At 45.9% G+C, this 21,634-nt stretch overlaps 1 protein-coding gene across 6 annotated transcripts in view; it reads left to right on the plus strand.

The window, feature by feature from the left end:
• Positions 1-21,634, plus strand: part of LOC140740224 (3',5'-cyclic-AMP phosphodiesterase 4B-like) — a 458,171-nt gene that overhangs the window by 306,880 nt on the left and 129,657 nt on the right. The window contains exon 1 of one of the 6 annotated variants that reach the window (XM_073069302.1): positions 775-959. The exons of 4 other annotated variants lie outside the window; for them this stretch is intronic. In XM_073069302.1, the coding sequence (XP_072925403.1) occupies positions 841-959 (119 nt within the window). In that variant the 5' untranslated portion in view covers positions 775-840. Of the gene's footprint in view, positions 1-774; positions 960-3,316; positions 4,256-21,634 lie in introns of those variants that run through there. One more of the 6 variants, XM_073069299.1, reaches the window with a different exon arrangement.

Below are 21,634 nucleotides of genomic sequence, written 5' to 3' on the forward strand. Positions count from 1 at the left end.
GTAAAATCTACCATAAAAGTGCAGTGTCGTGCAGGTAAACAAATGGACCTGGCCTCACAATCTACCTTGGTCCATCTTATCGTACAACAGTGGGATAGAAAATATCTTTGAGCCTGGGTGCTACGTGCTTTCAGGTTTTCACTTCCTCTGCCCAATGGGACAGGAGACAAGGGAGAATGTCTGAGGTGGGTGGAGTCTTTGATTATGCTGGCTGCTTTATTGAGGCAACGAGAAAGGTAGAGAGAGTTTGTAGAGGGGAGGCTAGTTCATGTGTCGTGCTGGTTGTTGAACCTTTTTCTCTCTCCACACATGCTGCCTGACCTGAGTATTTTCAGCATAGTCAGAATAGTTATGTGGTCAGATAGCATCTGCAGAAAGAGATGCAGATAATGTTTCAGGTCAGGGACCTTATCCGAATCTCCTGGCAGTTTCCGTCTTTGTTTAAAATTCTCAGCCTTGTTTTCAGAATCCTTCATAGTGTCATGCTCTTTGTCTCTGTAATCTCTTTCAACTCTATAATCCTCTGAATTCTCTGAGGTTCTCTTGCTTATCCTGAAATTTAAAGACTCCAGCACTGGTGACAGTGCCTTCAGCTGCTAAGGTCTAACCTCCCTGAACCCCTCTGTCACACCATCTTCCATTAAGGCATGTTCTAAAACCTACTGCTCATTCTAATGTCTTATAGACCAATAACTGTACATGGAGCAGTAGAGACATTATACAATATTAGATATACTTTACACTTACAAGTAATTGTTTATTTACCTGTTTTAGAATCGATTTGACAATATCAAATACCTGCTTGTGAGTTAAAAGTCAAGAGTGAAACGGAGATATAGAATGCTGCAGATGCTGGAATCTGGAATGAAAAACAAGCTGCTGAAAGCCCTAATCCTGAAGCACAGTCCTCACTCAAAACATCAGCCATCTCTTCCCCTCCACAGATGCTGCTTGACTCAGTGAGTTTGCCCAGCAGTTTGTTTTCAGCTTTAAAAAAAATCGATAATATTATTTGCAGGGATGACATTTCCCGGTGTGAAGATGTGTAACAGGGCTAAAACTGACTGTAGGGTCCAGGATTTGTAGAAATATACCCAAGTAAGTCAGAGCAAATCCAGCTGCTGTCGTTCTGCTGTAGGTTTACAGTGATTAAATGTTTACAAATCCTATTTATTCTGATCAACAAAGGAAATACTGTAAACTCAAACTTTGCTGAAATCTGCTTTGAAGAGGGTGCAGAAGGGGCTCATCAGGATGCTGCCTGGTTTAGAGGGCATGTGCTATCACGAGAGGCTAAATTGCAAACATCAGGAGCTGTAATCTGTAAACAAACTGTGCAAATGCAGATAATAAATAAATGTCAGGCATGAAATAACAAGATAAAAGTGTCCTTATCCCCTTTTATTCAAGAGTCTGATGGTTGAGGGGTAGGAACTGCTCTTGGAGCCGGTGATGTGAGTCCTGAGGCCCCTGTACTTCTACCTGACGGCAGCAGCACCCTGTTTACAGTTACTGTTCTACAGATTTGCTGAGTATGGCTGCAGATAAAGAATCCCAGGTTGTGTGTGGTGACACATATGTACCCTGTTAATAAATTTTACTTTGAACTTTGGGTTGCTTTCTCTGGAGCGCCGGAGCCTGAGAGGGGATCTGCTAAAGGTTTATAAGATTACGAGAGGCTTAGATAGAGTAGGCAGGGAGTATCTTTCTCCCAGGGTGGAAGTGTCTAATACCAGAGGGCATGCATTGAAGATGAGAGGGGAAGGGTTCAAGGGCAATGTGAGGGGTAAGTTTTTCTTACTCAGAGAGTGGTGGACATCTGGAATGCACTGCCTGGTATGGTGGGAGAGGCAAATACATTAGAGGCTTTGAAGAGACATTTAGATAGGCACATTGGATACAAGGGAGATGGAAGGGTATGGACCTTGTGTAGGTAGGAGGTTTTAGTGATTGAGTGTTTTTGATTTGCCTTTTAGCTGGTTTGGCACAACATTGTGGGCCGAATGGCCTGTTCCTGTGCTGTACTCTGTGTTCTGTGATACAGAGAAGCCTAGGCTGTCACCCATCGAAAGTATTGCAGTGTTTCTGACTACTTTACACGAGTCTGAACAATAACGGAGCCTTTGCACACAGTGTTACTATTAAAAGAGCCTTTGCCATTTGCATCCGTTAATGTTAAGGAGTTGCTCTTCAATATTGCCTCATCAGTGCAATGCCTCAGACATATTTCAGACCAGACTATCCAATTATCGCTGAGTAATGAGCGGATTAAAAATCCCGCAAATGTCTTCCCAAGAACAGCTCAGTAACCTCTGCAGCCTTACAAGAAGAGAATCTTTTTAATTGCCCACGGACGTCCATTTTCACTAGTGGGAATAACAAGCAATTACTGAATGACCCAGAGCATATTTAAACAGCAGGGCTAGCGGGCTGAACCCCAGCCATTCTCGTCTTCCTCTGCAAGGTGGAGAGGAGTCTTGCTGTTATTGGGGTTCCGCGAATCATGCTGATAATAGCGAGATCCTCTCCAACTCACTTTGAGCCAAACCTCCCATGGTTTGTATTTTGAATTCAGAGAGTCACCACCTCACCTGACCAGGAAGTTGGAACTGGTCGGCCGGTTTGCCGGAGTGCCCAGTGCACCTTAATGCTGCGCGTTTCCCTTCAGTGAGTTTACCTGTCTTGGAGAGGGCCGAGTCTGGCCAACCAGCGAGCGGCTGGTCCAGTCCAGACACCACGTTCTGGGAAACGAACTGAGCATCAGGGTGCTGGCTTCCTTCCAGAGCTAGTTAGGGTAGTAAACAACTCCCATTCTTGTCCTTGACCCTCAGTCTCCCAGTCTGAGTTATGCTGCCGCAAGTTAACAGGAACCTCCGCTCAGAACCACATTTAACTCTTTCACACCAGAAATAAACGCCTGGCCTTTCTCCGAAATAAAACACAGCCAAGTGCTTAAAAATCCCAAATCCGTTTGTGTCAAGATATCCATAGGCGAAGTGTAGGCACCCTTGAACCATCGTGGAAGTGTAAAGAGAACTTGCTTGATAGCTTTAAAAATGGCCGGTCCTCAAAGAGTTAAATGATAGTAGTTTTTTAAAATCAGATTACTCAGTAATGTTCATCGTTTATTTGTTCACCAGAATCCTTCGGTTTTTTTTTTGATGCAATGCTTTGACCAGTTATGGGTTATTGGGAGTAAACTGTGACTTACGGACTATTTATGATGTGAACTCAAACTGGAGATTTGCGCATTCTGGACTTTAAGAGTTGGACAAACATCAAGGGGAAGTTTCACTTCCTGATGGCACTTACATAGAAAGAGGGTGGTTCGGAGATTGTTGCCGAGTGCAGTGTGTTCGGGGGGGGGAAGTGAGTTTTCCTCCTAGGGCAGATTGCAGAAGGGTCTGGGAGACTTCAACTGCCCTCAGCTCTGGGCAATGAAAATACTTCTGATCACGGTGTTCGCGGAAGAGTGCGACGCGTGTCCCCATCTCCTGCGAGCACCTGGGAAGCTGAGCAGGAACCTCGCTCACTCACGGCGGGACGGCATTTTGAGGGAAAGCCGGTGAGACCGACTCTGCGTGAGGCGAGTTGACATCCGGAAGCCGGGAGGCTGATGTTTCACGGTACAGAATGCCCAGGTGGACGTCATTCTGCGGGCTCTCGGTTGCTTAACACTGTGAATATGGGATTGTATGAGTTGGAACATCAACCGGGTACCCTTTTGCCTGTCTGACTGCAACCATAACAGAGGAACTTAGATATATGGGAAAGAGAGAGAGAGAGAAATTCTGAAGATTTCAAAGAACCCCATATACTACAGTCGAATACTTCTGCTTTTGGTGATCAAAATCAATACAAAATAGAAAGGACTGTGTGATTAGCGAGCCCCTGCATTCAAGTCACAGCGTGCGGTTTCCCCCACACTGTGCCATTTGCTCGTAGCAGATCCTTGCTATCCTGACTGAATGGAAGGGACTTTAAGACCACAGCGCTCCCTGGCAGAGCCCCCTCTCCCACAGGTCCAGTTCCAGAGCCGTTTGGGGGTCACAGAGGCTCGGAAAGAGGTCGAGGGTGAGGCATTTTTCCCCAGTTCCTCAGACTTGTCCAACTGGGATCCGTTCCGCCCGAGGCTGTATGGAATCGGGCCCCTGTCTCCACGATGCTCCCCACGGAATTCACCTCGGCTTTTCCGCAAATTGCGCCTGAATAAGAACATTCGAGAACACCGTCGGCACTCCAGCGTCCAGTCTTGGTAAGGGTATCATGCGCTGACCGCCAAGTGTGAGCTCTGAACCTGGCTTCAGTTGCTTCCTCCGCCTCTTGTGGTGTTGGTGAGGTTGAACCCGCAGGTTTCCCCTACTGTATGTACATTCCCTTCCCCAGCTAGCAGCCACTTCAACATGGGAACCTGCTCCTGCCTCTAGCCAGTATTTGCCCTTCCTTCAAAGAGTGAGTGACCTGAGTGATGAGGAAAGGTTGAACAGAGGAGGAGCTGACCTCTGCAATTGAAAGGGGCTGCCACACACAGGATCTGATTATGGGCCACACACAAAATGCTGGAGGAATCCATCAACTCAGGCAGCCTCTAGGAAAAGGAATAAACAGTCAACATTTCAAGCCAAGACCCTTCATTAAGACTTGCCTGAAACGTCAACTGTTTATTCGCCTCCATAGATGCAGGCCTGACATGCCGAGTTCCTCCAGCGTTTTGTGTATGTTGCTCAAAATTTCCAGCATCTGCAGAATCTCTTTTGTTTATCCATTGTGAGCCCAAACTGCTGGCTGGCTGTACCCTCTGAAATTGTGGTTTTAGAGAGAGAAACAGTTTTAACACTTCAGGGTTACTTTTTGTGATTGAACATGTATCAAAATTTCAAATGGAAAGCTTTCAAAGAACGAAAGGAATTAATTATATCTGCTGCAGGTCCAGTATCTGAACAGCTTATATCGGGTACAGGTTCAGCACCAGTAACGCAGAGGGGAAAATTCAAGTGTTCCTGCCTCACTAAAAGATACCAGAACATATGGTATGGCAAAGAAAATTTGCTGCTTGGTGGCCTCAGAGCAGTATTCCAGAGTTTGGGACAATGATGGGCAACATTCCTACATTTAAGGCAGTATTCCAGACACTAGGGCAGAGATGGACAATATTCCCATCTGTGCAATGGTAAGAGATATTCCACAGTCTGGGACAGTGACGGATAATATTCCTGAGGCTGCTGCCATAATAGTCGATCTTCAGGACCTACAGCGGTAACAGGATATCTGGGGCTGTAACACTGATATTCCAGAGATGAGTGCTGCATTGGACAATGTACCAGAGCAATTAACAGGTGATGTTCTAGTGCAGGGGTGCCTAACCTAGGATCTATGGACCCCTTGGTCAAAGGTAGGGGTCCATGGCATGAACAAGGTTAGGAACCCCTGCAGTGTGGGGTAGGGATAGATAATATTCTAGTGTCTGGGGTATGGATAGGTAATGTTCTGTAGTCTGAGCAATGATAGTTGATATTGGGGTGATATCCAGAGACAGGCTGATGGAGAGAGGAGGTGGGACCTGACTCTTCACTCATGCTCAACGTCTGTATCTTTGACCAGGGATAGAACTCTGTCGGCACCGAGGGTAGAGCAGACTGAGGCCGATGCCATCAGACTTTCTGCTGATTAACTGGAGGTCACTGGGAAGTGGAGGAAGAAGAGGAGGGTTGTCGGTGCAAGTGAGGAATGGATCTGGGTGTCCTCAGCATACCTGTAAAAGCTGACGGGCAGCATGCAGTATGTGTGTGAGGTGATCATTGAAGCTACAAATCAATTTATTTTACTTACTTACAGCCTGTTATGCTGCTGGCGTTTAAGGCAGCAATGAAAGTCCTCCATCCCTGTCTGTGTACAAGGATTCTTCATTGCTGTTTCTATAACAATTGTTTTCTGACCAGTCAGGGTTGTTAGCTCTGAGCTGAACCCCTGAACCTAGAGGACTGGTGGCCACTCAAAGTCTGGTCTCTACCCTTTGACCTGATTGGCATGAGTGACCCTACCAGAAGCCAAAGCACAAGGCCCTCACACCGGCCAACGTAGCTCTACGGGTCATTGAAGCACACAAGCCTCCAAACCCTATGGCAAGGTTGTGGTGCTCTTAGAGTAAAGTGATTAATCACAAGGGGAAGAATTTTCAACCTGCTTTCCCAGAGAGTCATACAGTAGAGAAACAGGTCCTTCGGCCCATCATATTCATGCTCACCATCAATTACCCATCTCACCAGGTTTAATATCACCAGCATGTGTCATGAAATTTGTTAACTCTGTAGCAACAGCACAATGCAATACATAATAATAGAGAAAAACTATGAATCACTTTACTATATATAGTTAAATTAAATAAGTAATATAGAAATAAAAAAGTAGAGAGGTAGTGTTTATGGTTTCAATGTCCATTCAGAAATCAGATGGCAGAGAGGAAGAAGCTGATCCTGAATTGTTGAGTTGTCTTCACACTTCTGTACCTCCTTTCTGATGGTAGCAATGAGAACAAGGCATGACCTGGGTGATGGGGGAGTCTTTAATGATGGACGCCGCCTTTTTGAGGCATCACTCCTTGAAGATGTCCTGGACACAATGGAGGCTAGTGCCCATAATGGAACTCACTAAGTTTACAACTCTCTGCAGCTTACTTCAATCCTTGGAATCTATATTAATTCCAAGAGATGACGAGGGAGCTACAGACAGCATTAAATATATTCCTCACTGAGTACATTACTGGAAGAATATCACTCTGTCAGAAGGACAGTAACAAGAGAGCATCTCTCTCTCAAAACCATTAGTGAGTGCATTGTGCTGTGTTGGAGGTTGTACAGAGGGAATACCAGTATTAGCGTAGTTGACAAAGGGACGCAGTAGGCAGAACTGTTACTGTATAGCTCCAGTGACCCAAGTTCAATCTTGATTTCCAGCGCTCTGTGTGTGTATAATTTCCATGTTTTCCCTGTGGCAGTATTGGTCTCTCCAGCTGCTCCAGTCCCCTCCCTCATCCCAAAGACGTGCTGTTAAGTTAATTAGCCATTGTAAGTTACTCCCAGTGCAGGTGAATGATAGAAGAGTCATAAGACCATAAGATATGGGAGCAGAATTAGGCCATTTTACCCATCGAGTCTACTCCACCATTTCATCGTGGCTGATCCATTCTCCCACTCAGCCCCAATCTCCTGCTTTCTCCCTGTATCCCTTCATGCCCTAACTAATCAAGAACTATCAATCTCTGACTTAAACATACCCAGTGGCTTGGCTTCCACGGCCACCTGTGGCAATGAATTCCACAGATTTACCACTCTCTGGCTAAAGAAACTCCTCCTCATCTCTGTTCTAAAAGAACACCGCTCTACTCTGAGGCTTAGACTCCCCCACCATAGGAAACGTGCTCTCCACATCCACATCAGGAGGAAGATGTTGGGAATATAAAGGGAAAAGGTCACAGGGAAATTCGTGGGGAATTGGACTGTGATTAGATTGCTCTAGGACTCATTGGGGTATGTACTTGAGGCAATACTGATGGAGCATTGTTCTGGTGGAAGAGATTATCAAAGAAATTCTTCTCTGTCAAAGGCAGTTTTGAGAGTTTCAGCAATACTGTTGACGTGCCTCTCTCCTGGAGGAAGTACTGAGGAGAACCCCCATGGTGGAGTGACACCAAGGAAACACTGGCTCAGTCGCTTTACAACACAGTGATCACCGGTCAGAGTTCGATTCCTGCCACAGTCTGTAAGAAGTTTGTACATTCTCCTGGTGACTGCGTGGGTTTCCTCCGGGTGCTCCGGTTTCCTCCCACAGTCCAGAAAGGTGCGCGGTTAGGGCTAGTGAGTCGCAGGCATTTTGTGTTGGCGTGATGACGCTTGCAGGCTGCCCCAGCACAATCCTCGGACTCGGTCTGTGACATAAAAGGTTTCATTTCGATGCATGCTTTGATGTCCGCGTGACAAATAAAGCTATTCTAATCTTTAAAATTAGAGGAACACGCACAAAATGCTGCAGGAACTCAGCAAGTCAGGCAGCTTCTGCGGAAAGGAATAAACAATTGACATTTCAGACCGAGACCCTTCATCAGGACTGGAAAAGAAGGGGGGAGATGCCGGGGAGGTGAAGGAGGTCAAGCTAGAAGGTGATAGGTGAAGCTAGTTGGGTGGGGAAGGGGCAAATTAAGAAGCTGGAAGGTAATTGGTGGAAAAAGCAAAAGGGCTGGAGAAGAAAGACGTACAAAAAAGCTGGATGAACTCAGCAGGTCAGGCAGCATCCGTTGAAAGAAGCAGTCAACGTTTTGGGTCGAGACCCTTCGTCAGGATTAAAGAAGGAGGGGGCAGGGGCCCTATAAAGAAGGTGGGGGGAGGGTGGAAAATGTCCTCTTTCTTTAAAAATCGTTGTTTCCCTTCTGCTGTCATCAATGATGCCCTCACCCGCATCTCCTCCATTTCCTGCACTTTGGCCCTCACCCCATCCTTCCGTCACCACAACAGGGACCATGTCCCCCTTGTCCTCACCTATCGCTCCACCAGCCTCTGGATCCAGCATACTATCCTCTGCAACTTCCGCCACCTTCAACAGGACCCCACCACTAAGGACATCTTTCCCTCTCTACCCCTCTCTGCTTTTCGCAGGGATCGTTCCCTCCGCGACTGCCTGGTCCACACGTCCCTCCCCACAGATCTCCCACCTGGCACTTATCCCTGCAAGCGTAAGTGCTACACCTGTCCCTACACCTCCTCTCTTACCACCATTCAGGGCCCGAAACAGTCCTTCCAGGTGAGGTAACACTTCACTTGTGAGTCTGTTGTGTAATCTATTGCATCCAGTGCTCCCGGTGCAGCCTCCTCTACATCGGCGAGACCCGACACAGATTGGGGAATCGCTTCGTCGAGCACCTACAGACAGGATCTCTTGGTTGCCACTCACTTCAACTCTGCTTCACATTCCCATTCGGATATGTCCATACATGGCCTCCTCTACGGCCATGATGAGGCCAAACTTCGGTTGGAGGAACAACATCTCATATACCGTCTGGGTGGTCTCCAGCCCCTTGTATGAACATCGAATTCTCCAACTTCCAGTAATTCCCTCTGTCTCCCTTCCCCCATCCCAGCTTCACTCTGTCTCCTCTTCTAGCTGCCTATCACCTCTCATGACTCTGCCTTCTTCTACTACCCAAAGTGCTTTTCCCTTAGATTCCTTCTTCACCTCTCCTGCCTATCCCCTCCCTGCTTCCCCTCCCCCACCCCTTGATCTTTCCTCTGACTGGTTTTCCACCCTCCCCCCCACCTTCTTTATAGGGCCCCTGCCCCCTCCTTCTTTAGTCCTGACGAAGGGTCTCGACCCGAAACGTTGACTGCTTCTTTAAACGGATGCTGCCTGACCTGCTGAGTTCATCCAGCTGTTCTGTACATCTTGATTTGACCACAGCATCTGCAGTGTACTTTGTGTTTACTTGGAGAAGAAAGAATCTGCTAAGAGGAGTGTTGACCATAGGAGAATGGGAAGGAGGAGGGGCACCAGGGAGGTAGTTGATAGGCGGGTGAGAAGAAGAGGTAAGAGGCTAGAGCAAGGAATTGAAAAAGAGGGAAGGAGTTTGGGGAAAACAAAATTACTGGGAGTTGGAGAAATCAATGTTCATGCCATCAGGTTGGAGGCTGCCTTGATGGAAAATGAGGTGTGCTGAGACTAGTCTGGTTGTGGCAGAAGGCAGAGGTTAAAATCAAAGGTTTTGTGCTCTAGATGGGATCTTGTCCCAAATGCATCTGCTCTTCCAAGTGTAAATGATCCCAGCGTGTTTCTGTTATGCCTGTACCCAGACCAGGAGAAAGTAATTCACTGGACATTCAGGTTCCGGCTCTGCACAAACTGCAGACTGCACTGAATATTTTTTCCAGGATGTTTGAGCAGTTTCTGGTGATTTAATTTGGAACCACTGCTGCAGCAGTCCATGTTTCATCCTTATTTGTAGATTTGTTCCGCACTGACTGAATAGGATCTCTGGTCAGTCTAAATCCTGAGCTTCCAACTGTAAATATACTGAGAACAGACCTAAATCATTTTGATGAGTCACAGGACTCAGTAACACTGGGTCTGAGAGCTTCTCTCACTCTCACGTCAGACAGAAGAGACTGTGAATTACTCACTCCCATACACGAGAGACTTAAAAACAGTTTATTTTACCCCAAAAAGCAGGAGAACACAGAACATTGGGAAGAGCAGATCGGCTGTTGGGGTTCTGTGCTCAGCAAATCGTGTGCTCCATCTCTTTCTCTCTCTCATTGGCGGGGGAGAGTTTGCTGCTGATTCACGAGTTGGAGAACTCGGGGGTGGGGGGGAGTAGTGATGCGGCAGACTTTAACACCGCGATTCAGCGAGTTGTTTTGCTATGTCTCCCCTCTTGCTTGTGAAAGGGTGACACCTCTGTCTGTTGGGAAGAGAGAGAGAGAGCCTGTGGTATGTCAAATTGTCAGGTGAACGATTAGATTACAGATCATGGTCTTTCTTGGGGCTTTGCTAGTGCTTGCTTGGTGGGTGGAGGGTGCTGATGCTTTTATTTTTGCGGAAGGAGGGTCATTGCTGCTGTTTGTGCGTGGGAGAGTTAGCAGGGGGATTTGGGTTTCTAGCGTTTTTACTGTCACTCATTCTTTGGGGCAGTATCTGTTTTTGTGGATGTCTGCGAAGAACAAGAATTTCAGGATGTATATTGTATACATTTCTCTAATATTAACTGGAACCATTGAACGGGGGAATTAGACTACATCTCTCAGACCGAAGGGCCTGAGGTTGATTCCCTCTACCAAACAGGAAGGACTGAGAGTATGTCTCACTCTAGGTGGGAGGTACAAAGAATGACTCCCATTCCACACTGGTGAGGCTTAGTGACTCCCACTCCACAAGCAGAGACTGGGAGCGATTGCTACTCCTAATGAGGAGAGACAGAGAGTGACTCCCACTTCAGTAGGGACTGAGATCAACAGTGATTACCAAAGCCGCATCTCCAGGCAAGTGAGCATCTTGTGTCCAGCACAGGTGCTGGGGAACCCTTGCATTGATCTTCACAGTGACCCTCGATATAGAGGATATCACAGCCTCCTGCTCCTTCCTTCACACAGATCCTCAGGTCTGAGCTTATCATTCCACAAACCCCATCGTCATCCATTTACCAACTAATTCCTGTCACCTTCATGAATCATAAGACCATTAGACATAGAAGTAGAATTAGGCCACTGCCTATCATGTCGGCTCTGCCATTCCATCATGGCTGATTTATTTTCCCTCTCAACCCCATTCTCCTGCCTTCTCCCCATATCTTTTGATGCACTTATTAATCAGCAACTTATCAACCTCCAGTTTAAATATAACCAATGACTTGGCCTCCACAGACCTCTGTGGCAATGAATTCCACAGATTCACCACCCCCTGCTGAATAGATTCCTACTCATCTCTGTTCTAAAGGGACGTTCTTCTATTTAGAGGCTGTGCCCTCTGGCCCTGAACTCTGCAACTGTGGACATCCTATCCATGTCCACTCCATCTACATCTTTCAATATTCAGTGGGTTTCAATGAGATCCCCCCACAGTCATTTTTCTAAACTTCAGGGAGTACAAGCCCAGAGCCATCAGAAGCCCCTCATATATTAACCTTTTCATTATATTAACCTGCCCTGGTCTCTCTTCAATGTCAGCATATCCTTTCTTAGATATGAGGCCCAAAACATCCCAAATCTCACTGAGAAGATAAGTAGCTTCAACCCATCTCCTCCAAAGCCACTCTCTCCACCATAGCCCCACCTCACCCTAATGCACCTTCCTCCCTGTGATTGTGTAGTCCGTGTGAGTGTGTAGGACAGGTAATGCCAAGGGAGGGGAACTGGACTTTCCAGATATTTGTGACCCGTCACCTGAGGCACACAATCAATAATCTTACAACTCAGGAATCTTGCCCTACTAGCAAATCAATCCCACCCTTGGGCACTCGGATCTGGTAAATTTATAAAATGTTTGTTGTGTATACCAACTTACAGTGAAAATTTTTGTTTTTCATGCCATATATACAGATAATTTCATCACATCTTTAAGGTAGGAAAAGCATAACAGAGTGCAGAGTAAAATGTTACAGTTACAGAGAAAGTGCAGACAATAAAGGACAAGGCCATAATGAAGTAGATTGTGATGTCAAGAATCCATCTGGGGTACCATTCAGTAGTCTTACAACAGTGGGACAGAAGCTGAGCTTCAGCCTGAATGTATCAACTTTCAGGCTTTACATGTTCTGCCTGATAGGAGGGAGGGAAAGAGAGAATGTCGGGGATAGATAGGAGGGATGATTGCGTTGGCTGCTTTGCTGAGGCAAGAGTCTATGGAGGGGAGTCCGAGTTCTGTGCTGTGCTGTGTCTACAACTCCCTGCAGTTTCTTGTGGCCTTGGCAGAGCAGTTGCCATACCAAGCCGTTAGGCATCCAGAGGGCACGCTTTCTCTGCTGCATCTGTTAAAACTGGTGAGAGTCAAAGGAGATGGGCCAAATTTCTTTAGCTTCCTGAGCAAGTCGAGGCACAGGCCCACTTTCTTGGCCTTTGTGTCCACGACAGGCTCACTGCCAGGAACTCGAAGCTCGCAACGGTCTTGACCTCAGCTCTGTTGATGTAAACAGGAGCATGGGCACTGCACCTCTTCCTCAGGTCAAAAAGCAGTCTTCTTTTGTTTTGCTGACAAAGATTGTTGTCATGACACCATGCTACTGGGCTCCCTATCTCCCTCCTGTACTCTGACTCATTGTTATTAGAGATTCGGCCCACTACAGCAGCATGCTTGCAGATGGAGTCAGAGCAGAATCTATCCACGCAGTCATGAATGACAATTGAGGTGCTACTACCTCTCCTTACTGACTGCTGTCTGTTGGTCAGGAAGTCAAGGGAAGAATTTGCATATAGTTGGAATTTCAGTATTGAAGGCAGAGCTGTAAGTAAATACAGTAACTTCTTAATAGTAAGTATACCATTTTGGACACTGTTGTGGGGGATGACCTCCCAGGGGGATGCCACAGGGTCCGGGTTACTGGCACTGAGCACGGGTCCATGGTGCAGAAGGGAAAGAGGGAGAAGAGGAGAACAGTAGTGATAGGGGACTCAATAGTCAGAGGAACAGACAGGAGATTCTGTGCACATGAATGGGACACCTGGATGGTATGTTGTCTCCCAGGAACCAGGGTCAGGGGTGTCTCGGACTGCATCAATAGCATTTTGGAGAGCGGGGGGAGAGTAGCTAGATGACTTGGTACATATTGGTACCAATGACATAGGAAGGAAAAGCAAAGAGGTCCTGAAGAGAGAGTTTAGAGAGTTAGGCAGAAAGCTGAGAAGCAGGACCTCCTGTGTAGTAATTTCTGGATGTTACCTCTGCCACATGCTAGTGAAGGTAGAAACAGGATGATTTAGCAGATAAATGCATGGCTGAGAACTTGGTGCAGGGGGCAGGGCTTCAGGTTCTTGGATCATTGGAATCTCTTCTGGGGGAGGTATGACCTGTACTAAAGGGACCAGTTGCACCTGAACCTGAGGGGACCAATATTCTCATGGGAAGGTTTGTTAGAGCTGTCAGGGAGGGGTTGAACTAATTTGACAGGGATGGGAACCAGAGTGAAGGGACTTGGGATAGGACGGATGGTAAAAAAGCATATAGTCAGACTGTCAGGAAGGGCAGGCAGATGATAGGACAACATTGCAGCCAGCAGGGTGACTATCAGTGCATTAGGGATGCAGAGTCAAAAAGGGTAGCAAATACAGCACTCAAAGTGTTATATCTCAATGTATGAAGTATAAGAAATAAGGTGGATGATCTTGTTGCACTTATACAGATTGTCGGGTATGATGTTGTGGCCATCACTGAATCTTGGCTTAAGGATGGTTGTAGTTGGGAGCTGAATGTCCAAGATTACACATTGTATTGGAGGGATAGGAAGGTAGGCAGAAGGGGTGGTGTGGCTCTGCTGGTAAAGATGGCATCAAATCAGTAGAAAGATGTGACATAGGATCGGAAGATGTTGAATCCTTGTGAGTTGAGTTAGAAGGGTAAAAGGATCCTTCTGGCAGTTACAGTATATACAGGCCTCCAAACAATGGCTGGGATGTTAACTACAGATTACAATGGGAAATAGAAAAGGTGTGTCAAAAGGGCAATGTTATGATAGTCATAGGAGATTTTAACATTCAGGTAGATTGGGAAAATCATGTTGGTAATGGATCTCTAAGAGTGAATTTGTTGAATGCCTACAAGAGCAGTTTGTTGTTGAGGCTACTAGGGAATCAGCTACACTGGATTGGGTGTTATGTGGTGGACCAGAGGTGATTAGGGAGCTTAAGGTAAAGGAGCCCTCAGGAGACAGTGATCACAGTATGATTGAGTTTACCTTTGAAATTTGATAGGGAGAAAGTAAAGTCTGATGCAGCAGTATTTCAGTGGAGTAAAGGAAGTTACAGTGGTACGAGAGAGGAATAGGCCAAAGTAAATTCGAAGGAGCTGCTGACAGGAATGATAGCAGAGCAGCAGTGGTGTGAGTTTCTGGGAAAAATGAGGAAGGGGCAGGATCAATGTATTCCAAAAACAAAGACATACTCAGATAGCAAAATAGTACAACTGTGGCTGATAAGGGAAGTCAAAACTAATGTAAAAGCAAATGAGAGGGCATATAGCAAAGCAAAAATTAGTGAGAAGATAGAGGAATAGGAAGCTTTTAAAAACCTACAGAGAGCAACTAAAAGAATCATTAGGAGGTAAAAACAAATAAGAAAATCTGTAGATCCTGAAAATCTGAGCAACACACACAAAATGCTGGAGAAACTCAGCAGGCCAGGCAGCATCTATGGAAAAGAGTACAGTGGATGTTTTGGGCCAAAACCGTTTGGCAGTCCTGGTTTTGGCCTGAAACATCGACTGTACTCTTTTCCATAGATGCTGCCTGGCCTGCTGAGTTCCTCCAGCATTTTGTGTGTGTCATTAGGAGGTAAAAGATAAAATATGAAAGCAGGCTAGCAAGCAATATAACAGTGGATAGAAAAAGTGTTTTCAAGTACATAAAAAATAAAGGAGAGATGAAAGTAGATATAGGACCACTAGAAAACGAGGCTGGAGTAATAATAACAGGGGACAAAGAGATGACAAATGCATTAAATGGATATTTTGCATCAGTTTTCACTGTGGGAGACACTAGCAGTGTGACAGATGTTGAAGGGTACAAGGAAAGAGAAATGAGTGCAGTTACCATTACAAGGGAGAAGATGCTCAAAAAGCTGGAAGACCTAAGGGTACACAAATCACCCGGACCAGATGAACTGCACCCCAGAGTTCCGAGAGGGGTAGCTGTAGAGATTGTGGAGGCATTAGTAATGATTGGACTCAGGCATAGTGCCAGAGGACTGGAAAATTGCAAATGTCACTCCACTTTTTAAGAAAGGAGGAAGACAGCAGAAAAGAAGTTACAGACCAGTTAGCCTGACCCCAGTGGACTGCAAGATGTTGGAGTCAATTGTTAAGGATGAGGTGATGGAGTACTTGGTGAGATAGGACAAGTTAGGACAAAGTTAGTATGGTTTCCTTAATGGAAAATCTTGCCTGACACACTTGTTGGAATTCTTTGAGGAGATTACAAGTAGGATAAATAAAGGTGATGTAGTGGATGTTGTATATTTGGACTTTCAGAAGGCCTTTAACAAGCTGCTACACATGAGGCTGTTTACCAAGTTAAGAGCCCATGGGATTACAGGAAAGTTACTGGCATAATTAGAGCATTGGCTGATTGGTAGGAGGCAGAAAGTGGGAATAAAAGGATCCTTTTCTGGTTGGCTGCCAGTGACTAGTAGTGTTCTTCAGGGGTTGGTGTTGGGGCCACTTCTTATGCTGTATGTCAGTGATTTACGTGATGGAGTAGATGGCTTTGTTGCTAAGTTTGCAGATGATATGAAGATTGGTGGAGGGGCAGATAGTGTTGAGGAAACAGAAAGGCTGCAGAAGGATTTAGACAAGAAAGTGGCAAATGAAATACAATGTTAGAAAATGCATGGCCATGCACTTTGGTAGAAGAAATAAGTGTGCAGACTATTTTCTAAATGGGGAGAAAATAAAAAAATCTGAGATGCCAATCTTGGGAGTCCTTGTGCAGAATACCCTAAAGGTTAACTTGTAGGTTGTTGTTGGTGATGAAGAAGGTAAATGCAATGTTGGCATTCATTTCAAGAGATCCAGAATACAAGAGCAGGGATGTGATGCTGAGGCTTTATAAGGCACTGGTGAGGCCTTACCTGTGTACAGTTTTGGGTTCCTTGTGTGAGAAAAGATGTGCTGGCATTGGATAGGGTTCAGAGGAAGTTCACAAGGATGATTCTGGGAGTGAAAGGGTTATCATATGAGGAACGTTTGATGGTGCTGGGGGATTGCAGTGAAACCTTTCGAATGTTGAAAGGCCTAGACGGAGTAGATCTGGAAAGGATGTTTAGGGAGTCTAGGACAAGAGGGCTGAGCCTCAGGATAGTGGGGCGTCCATTTAAAACAGAGATGCGGAGAAATTTCTTTAGCCAGAGGGTTGTGAATTTGTGGAATTTGTTACCCCAAGTAGCTGTGGAGGCCAGGTCGTTGAGTGTATTTGAGGTGGAGATTGAGAGATTCTTGATTGGCCACGCCGTCAAAGGTTACGGGGAGAAGGCCGAGGAGTGAGGCTGATGAGGGGAAAAAAAGTTCAGCCATGATTGAATGGCGGAGCAGACTCGATGGGCCAAATGGTCTAGTTCTGCTCCTACGTCTTGTGGACTAAATAAGTAGTGGTCTAATGTAGGTGAGTTTACTAAACAGATGGTCCAGAGAGGAGTTGTAAACCTGAGATGGCATCTATTGTGGCCCTGTTTCAGCCATAGTCCAAAGCAGTAATGCATAGGTGATAGAAATAATCCCTTCATCATTCATCCTTGTCTGTTCCTTGGGGCACTAATACTTTAGGATGGATATCTACTCTGTAATCAACAAACTCGGCAAACTGTTACCCCACATCATCTTGTGTCCTACTAGTTTTAAGTTTTAATGACCAATGTGTTCTAGCAAAGAATTAACCATTTGCATCCCACCAGAAATCTCAGTTCCTGATTTGTGAAAGAACTTTTTTTTATAACACTATTGACCTAGGGGAAGATGTCCCAGCCCAGTGGAAATAACAATCGCACTCTCCACCAGTGGGTATTTAAGAGCCAACAGATTTGAATGTCATGGCCCAAGGTCACCGATAGTCTGAGCACGTGAGAGAGGGGAAAATTCTGCTGATGTAGAATTACCCCTGGTTCCAGAAGTCAGAATGTCCTTAATACATAATGGAATTTGAGTATCCATGAGAAGACTGAATGGATTACCTTTTTCTCATTGCCCTTGACTTCCGAGGCCACGTCAAAGGGCATTTCAGAGTCAGATTTAATATCACCAGCATACGCTGTGAAAGTTGTTTTTCGGTAATACACAATGTGATACATAATAATAAAAACTGTAAATTACAGTAAGTATAAAGTGTTAATAAGCAGTGCAAAAAAGCAGTGAGGTAGTGTTCATGGGTTCAATGTCCATTCAGCAATTGGATGGCAGAGGGTGAGAAGCTGCTCCTGATTCGTTGAGTGTGTGCCTTCAGGCTCCTGTACCTCCTCTCTGGTGGTAATAATGAGAAGAGGGCATGTCCTGGGTGTTGGGGCATGATGGATGTCACCTTTTTGAGGCATCACTCCTGGAAGATGTCCTGGATACCACAGAGGCTAGTGCCCATGGTGGGTGGCTGAGTTTATAACTTTCTGCAACTTGCTTTGATCCTGTGCAGTAGCACGCCCACCCCCCAAACTCCCCTCCATACCAGATGGTGATGCAGTCAGAACACACTCCACAGTACGTCTGTAGAAATTTGCGAGTGTTTCTGGTGACAAACGACATCTCCTCAAACACCTAATGAAATACAGCCACTGCCCTGCCTGCTTTGTAGCTGCGTCGATACGCTGGGCCCAGGATAGATCCTCAGAGATGTTGACACCCAGGAACTTGAAACTGCTTACTCTGTCCACTTATCGAGTGTGTATTCCCTCATCTTACCAACCTCATTTGTGGATCTGGAGTCACACATAGGCCAGAGTGGAAAGGACGGGACATTTCCTTTCTGAGGGTACTGTTGATCCAGAGTATTTATCATTGCTGGTACATTCTTTTTCTTCAGGATTATTTAATTATCTGGATAGTGGGATAATTCTCAGGGTAGTGGGATTTTTTGAACTTTGTGCATTAATACTCTGGAATGTGTCTGTTTTGTTGTCGTACTAGTCAAGATGGGAGTTGGGGAGGGCACGTTTACAGGGAGGGAGGATGCTGTCTGCTCTGGGTAAAGAGGGGTGGAAGGAAAGCACCTGCCGTGTCCGAAGAAAGCTTCATGAGCTGAATGTGATGGAATTTGCTGCCATTGTCGTGCTTGCTTAGCTGTCTGGAGCAATGGCCCTGTTGCCATGGAAACCCTGACATCAGCAGAGCAGCCAGTGTTCACTCTGTAAAATCACGGTGCTGGTCACACTCCCCTCCCCTCACAACCACCTCCACCCTCACACTCTTCCTCCCCTCACAACCACCTCTACCCTCAGACTCACACCCAAATTCATACACGTTCACACTTACCCCACACCGCCCTCAAATTCACCCTCACACTCCCCTCACTCTCTCTCTCTCGCACTGACCCTCACACTTCCCCAAACTTCACTCTCATCCCCGTCCACATTCAGAGTCAGCTTCACATTCACTCTCACACTTACCTCACACCCACTTCATTCACCTCACACTCACCCTGACATTCACCTTACTCTCACCCTCACACTCACTTCATTCACCTCACACTCACCCTCACACTCACCTCTCATTCTCCTCACACTTCCCCATACTTCATACTCATCCTCACATTCAACTTACTCTCACCTCACACTTTCCCATATTTCATACTCATCCTTGTACTCCCCTCACACTCACAGCCAACTTCACACTCCATTCGCACACATCCTTGCACTGTCCTTCACACTCACACGCACCCTCAGAAACTGTCACGCTCACGTTTCACACTTATTTCACACTCTGACCTTCACGCGGACACACCAACATTCAAACAGACCCTCGTACACAGCAGCACACTTACCCTCATCCTGACAGTCTGCTCGCAATGACTGCCACACGTTCTCACATTTAACTAAGCTCACACAGATATTCATGCTCTCTCCATCATTGCCTTATCCCCTACCGATCCCCACAGACACTTGCATTTACTCTCAATCTCACTCTCACAATGACGCTCACAATGCCCCAATTCCCTCTCACACAGACCGTCGTGCAACTTAACACAAACTCTTAGCCTCACACCCCTCCCATGGTCTAGCAGGCCATACCCTCACCTCCGCCAATACAGACTGACATGCTGACTCTCACATAGACCTGGGTATTGACCTTTCCATTGACTCTGACTCAGGCAGCCAGTGCCTTTTCCTGGGATGAAGTGGCTAATATAAGAGAGGACTATTTGGGAGGTAAAAGGTTAGATTAATCTTGGAGTAGGTTAAAAGGTCAGCACAACATTGTGGGCTGAAGGGCCTGTATGGTGCTGTAGTGTTCTGTGTTCTATATGCCCCCACCATCCCACACAAGGACCCTTGCGCAGAACCTCACAGTGATCCTCATACAGAGCATTGCACAGCCTCTCTACTCCATCCTTCACACAAACCATCCCTCTAACCCTAGAGCCGTCTGGATGACCGTCTCCTTCTGACATATTAAAAAATGTTAACTTTAAAGTTGAGTCCTGTGGTGTTAAAGGTCATAGGCTTTGAAGCCAGGCTGTGAAACTTAGATATTTCCATAGCTTTCTGTCCAGGACTACAGTAGTGTTTTCCATCTTGCGTTTTCTCCCTGCCTATGACAGCCATCAACAGCAGAGGGCAGTACAGGACAGGCTATGGAATGAGGCTACTTCGATGCTCATTGAGAAGTTTTTTATTTCGAGAGAGAATAGGCCTTCCGGCCCTTTGAGCCACGCTACCCAGAAACCCCCGATTTAACCCTAGCCTAATCACGGGACAATTTACAACGACCAATTAACCTGTTGGCTGGTACATCTATGATCTGTGGGAGGATACCAGAGCACCCAGACAAAAGCCCACGCATTCCACGGGAAGGACGTATAGAGTCCTTACAGAAGACATTGGAATTGAACTCTGAACTCCAAAGCTCTGAGCTGTAATAGTGTCATAGAACTATAGAACACTACGGTACAGAAACAGGCTTGGCCCTTCTTGGCTGTGCCGAACCATTTTTCTGCCTAGTCCCACTGACCTGCACCTGGCCCATATCCTTCCATACACCTCTCATCCATGGATCTGTCCAAGTTTTTCTTAAATGTTAAAAGTGAGCCCGCATTTACCACTTCATCTGGCAGCTCATTCCACACTCCCACCACTCTCTGTGTGAAGAAGCCCTCCCCTAACATTCTCTTTAAACTTTTCCCCCTTCACCCTTAACCCACATCCTCAGGTTTTTGTCTCCTCTAGCCTCAGTGGAAAAAGCCTGCTTGCATTCACTCTATCTATACCCATCATAATTTTATGTACCTCTATCAAGTCTCCCTTCATTCTTCTACACTCCAGGGAATAAAGTCCTAACCTATTCAACCTTTCTCTGTAACTCAGTTTCTCAAGTCCTGGCAACATCCTTGTAAACCTTCTCTGCACTCTTTCAACCTTATCAATATCCTTCCTGTAATTTGGTGACCAAAACTGCGCACAATACTCCAAATTCAGCCTCACTGATGCCTTATACAACCTCACCATAACATTCCAACTCTTATACTCAATACTTTGATTTATAAAGGCCAATGTACCAAAAGCTCTCTTTACTACCATATCTACCTGTGACGCCACTTTTAGGGAATTTTGTATCTGTATTCCCAGATCCCTCTGTTCACGATAACCGCTGCTGTCCCGTGGCAGCCTTCTCTCCACTAACAGTGCTGATCACAACTGTAACCGCAATTCCTGTACATAGAATCCCCGAAACTGTCACATCTGTATGTCATTTTACAGAGCTCTTTGAAAACACGTTAATTGATAGTTTCAGTTCAACTTCCATTAAATGGGTTTATGACAGATTTAAGAGTTGTAATTCACTTTCTAAGTCTGGCAGCGGCTGAAGCAGCTCTGATGTGATCTGCTAATTGTTTCTTAAGATGTTTGGGAAAGCCATCTGTGAGTTCAGTTGGAGCACAGTGCTTTATAAAATAATGGGGGTTTAACAGCACCGGTTGATATTGGTGATTGAAAACCTGGCTGAGTGGTGCCACAAAGACAACATCAATAAAACAAAACTGATTATTGACTACAGGAGGGAGAAGCTGGAGGTCCATAAACCGGACATCATTTGGAGAATGGAGCTTGAAAGGGTCAGTAGCTTTTTTAAGTTCCTTGGTGTTAACAGATCAGACAACCTGTCCTGGGACCATCACATAAATGCCATCACAAAGAAGACACCACAGTGCCTCAACTTTCTTAAAAGTTTTTATAAATTCAACACGTCATTGAAA

This window comes from Hemitrygon akajei, chromosome 16 (assembly GCF_048418815.1).
Source record: "Hemitrygon akajei chromosome 16, sHemAka1.3, whole genome shotgun sequence".
Taxonomy (NCBI): domain Eukaryota; kingdom Metazoa; phylum Chordata; class Chondrichthyes; order Myliobatiformes; family Dasyatidae; genus Hemitrygon; species Hemitrygon akajei.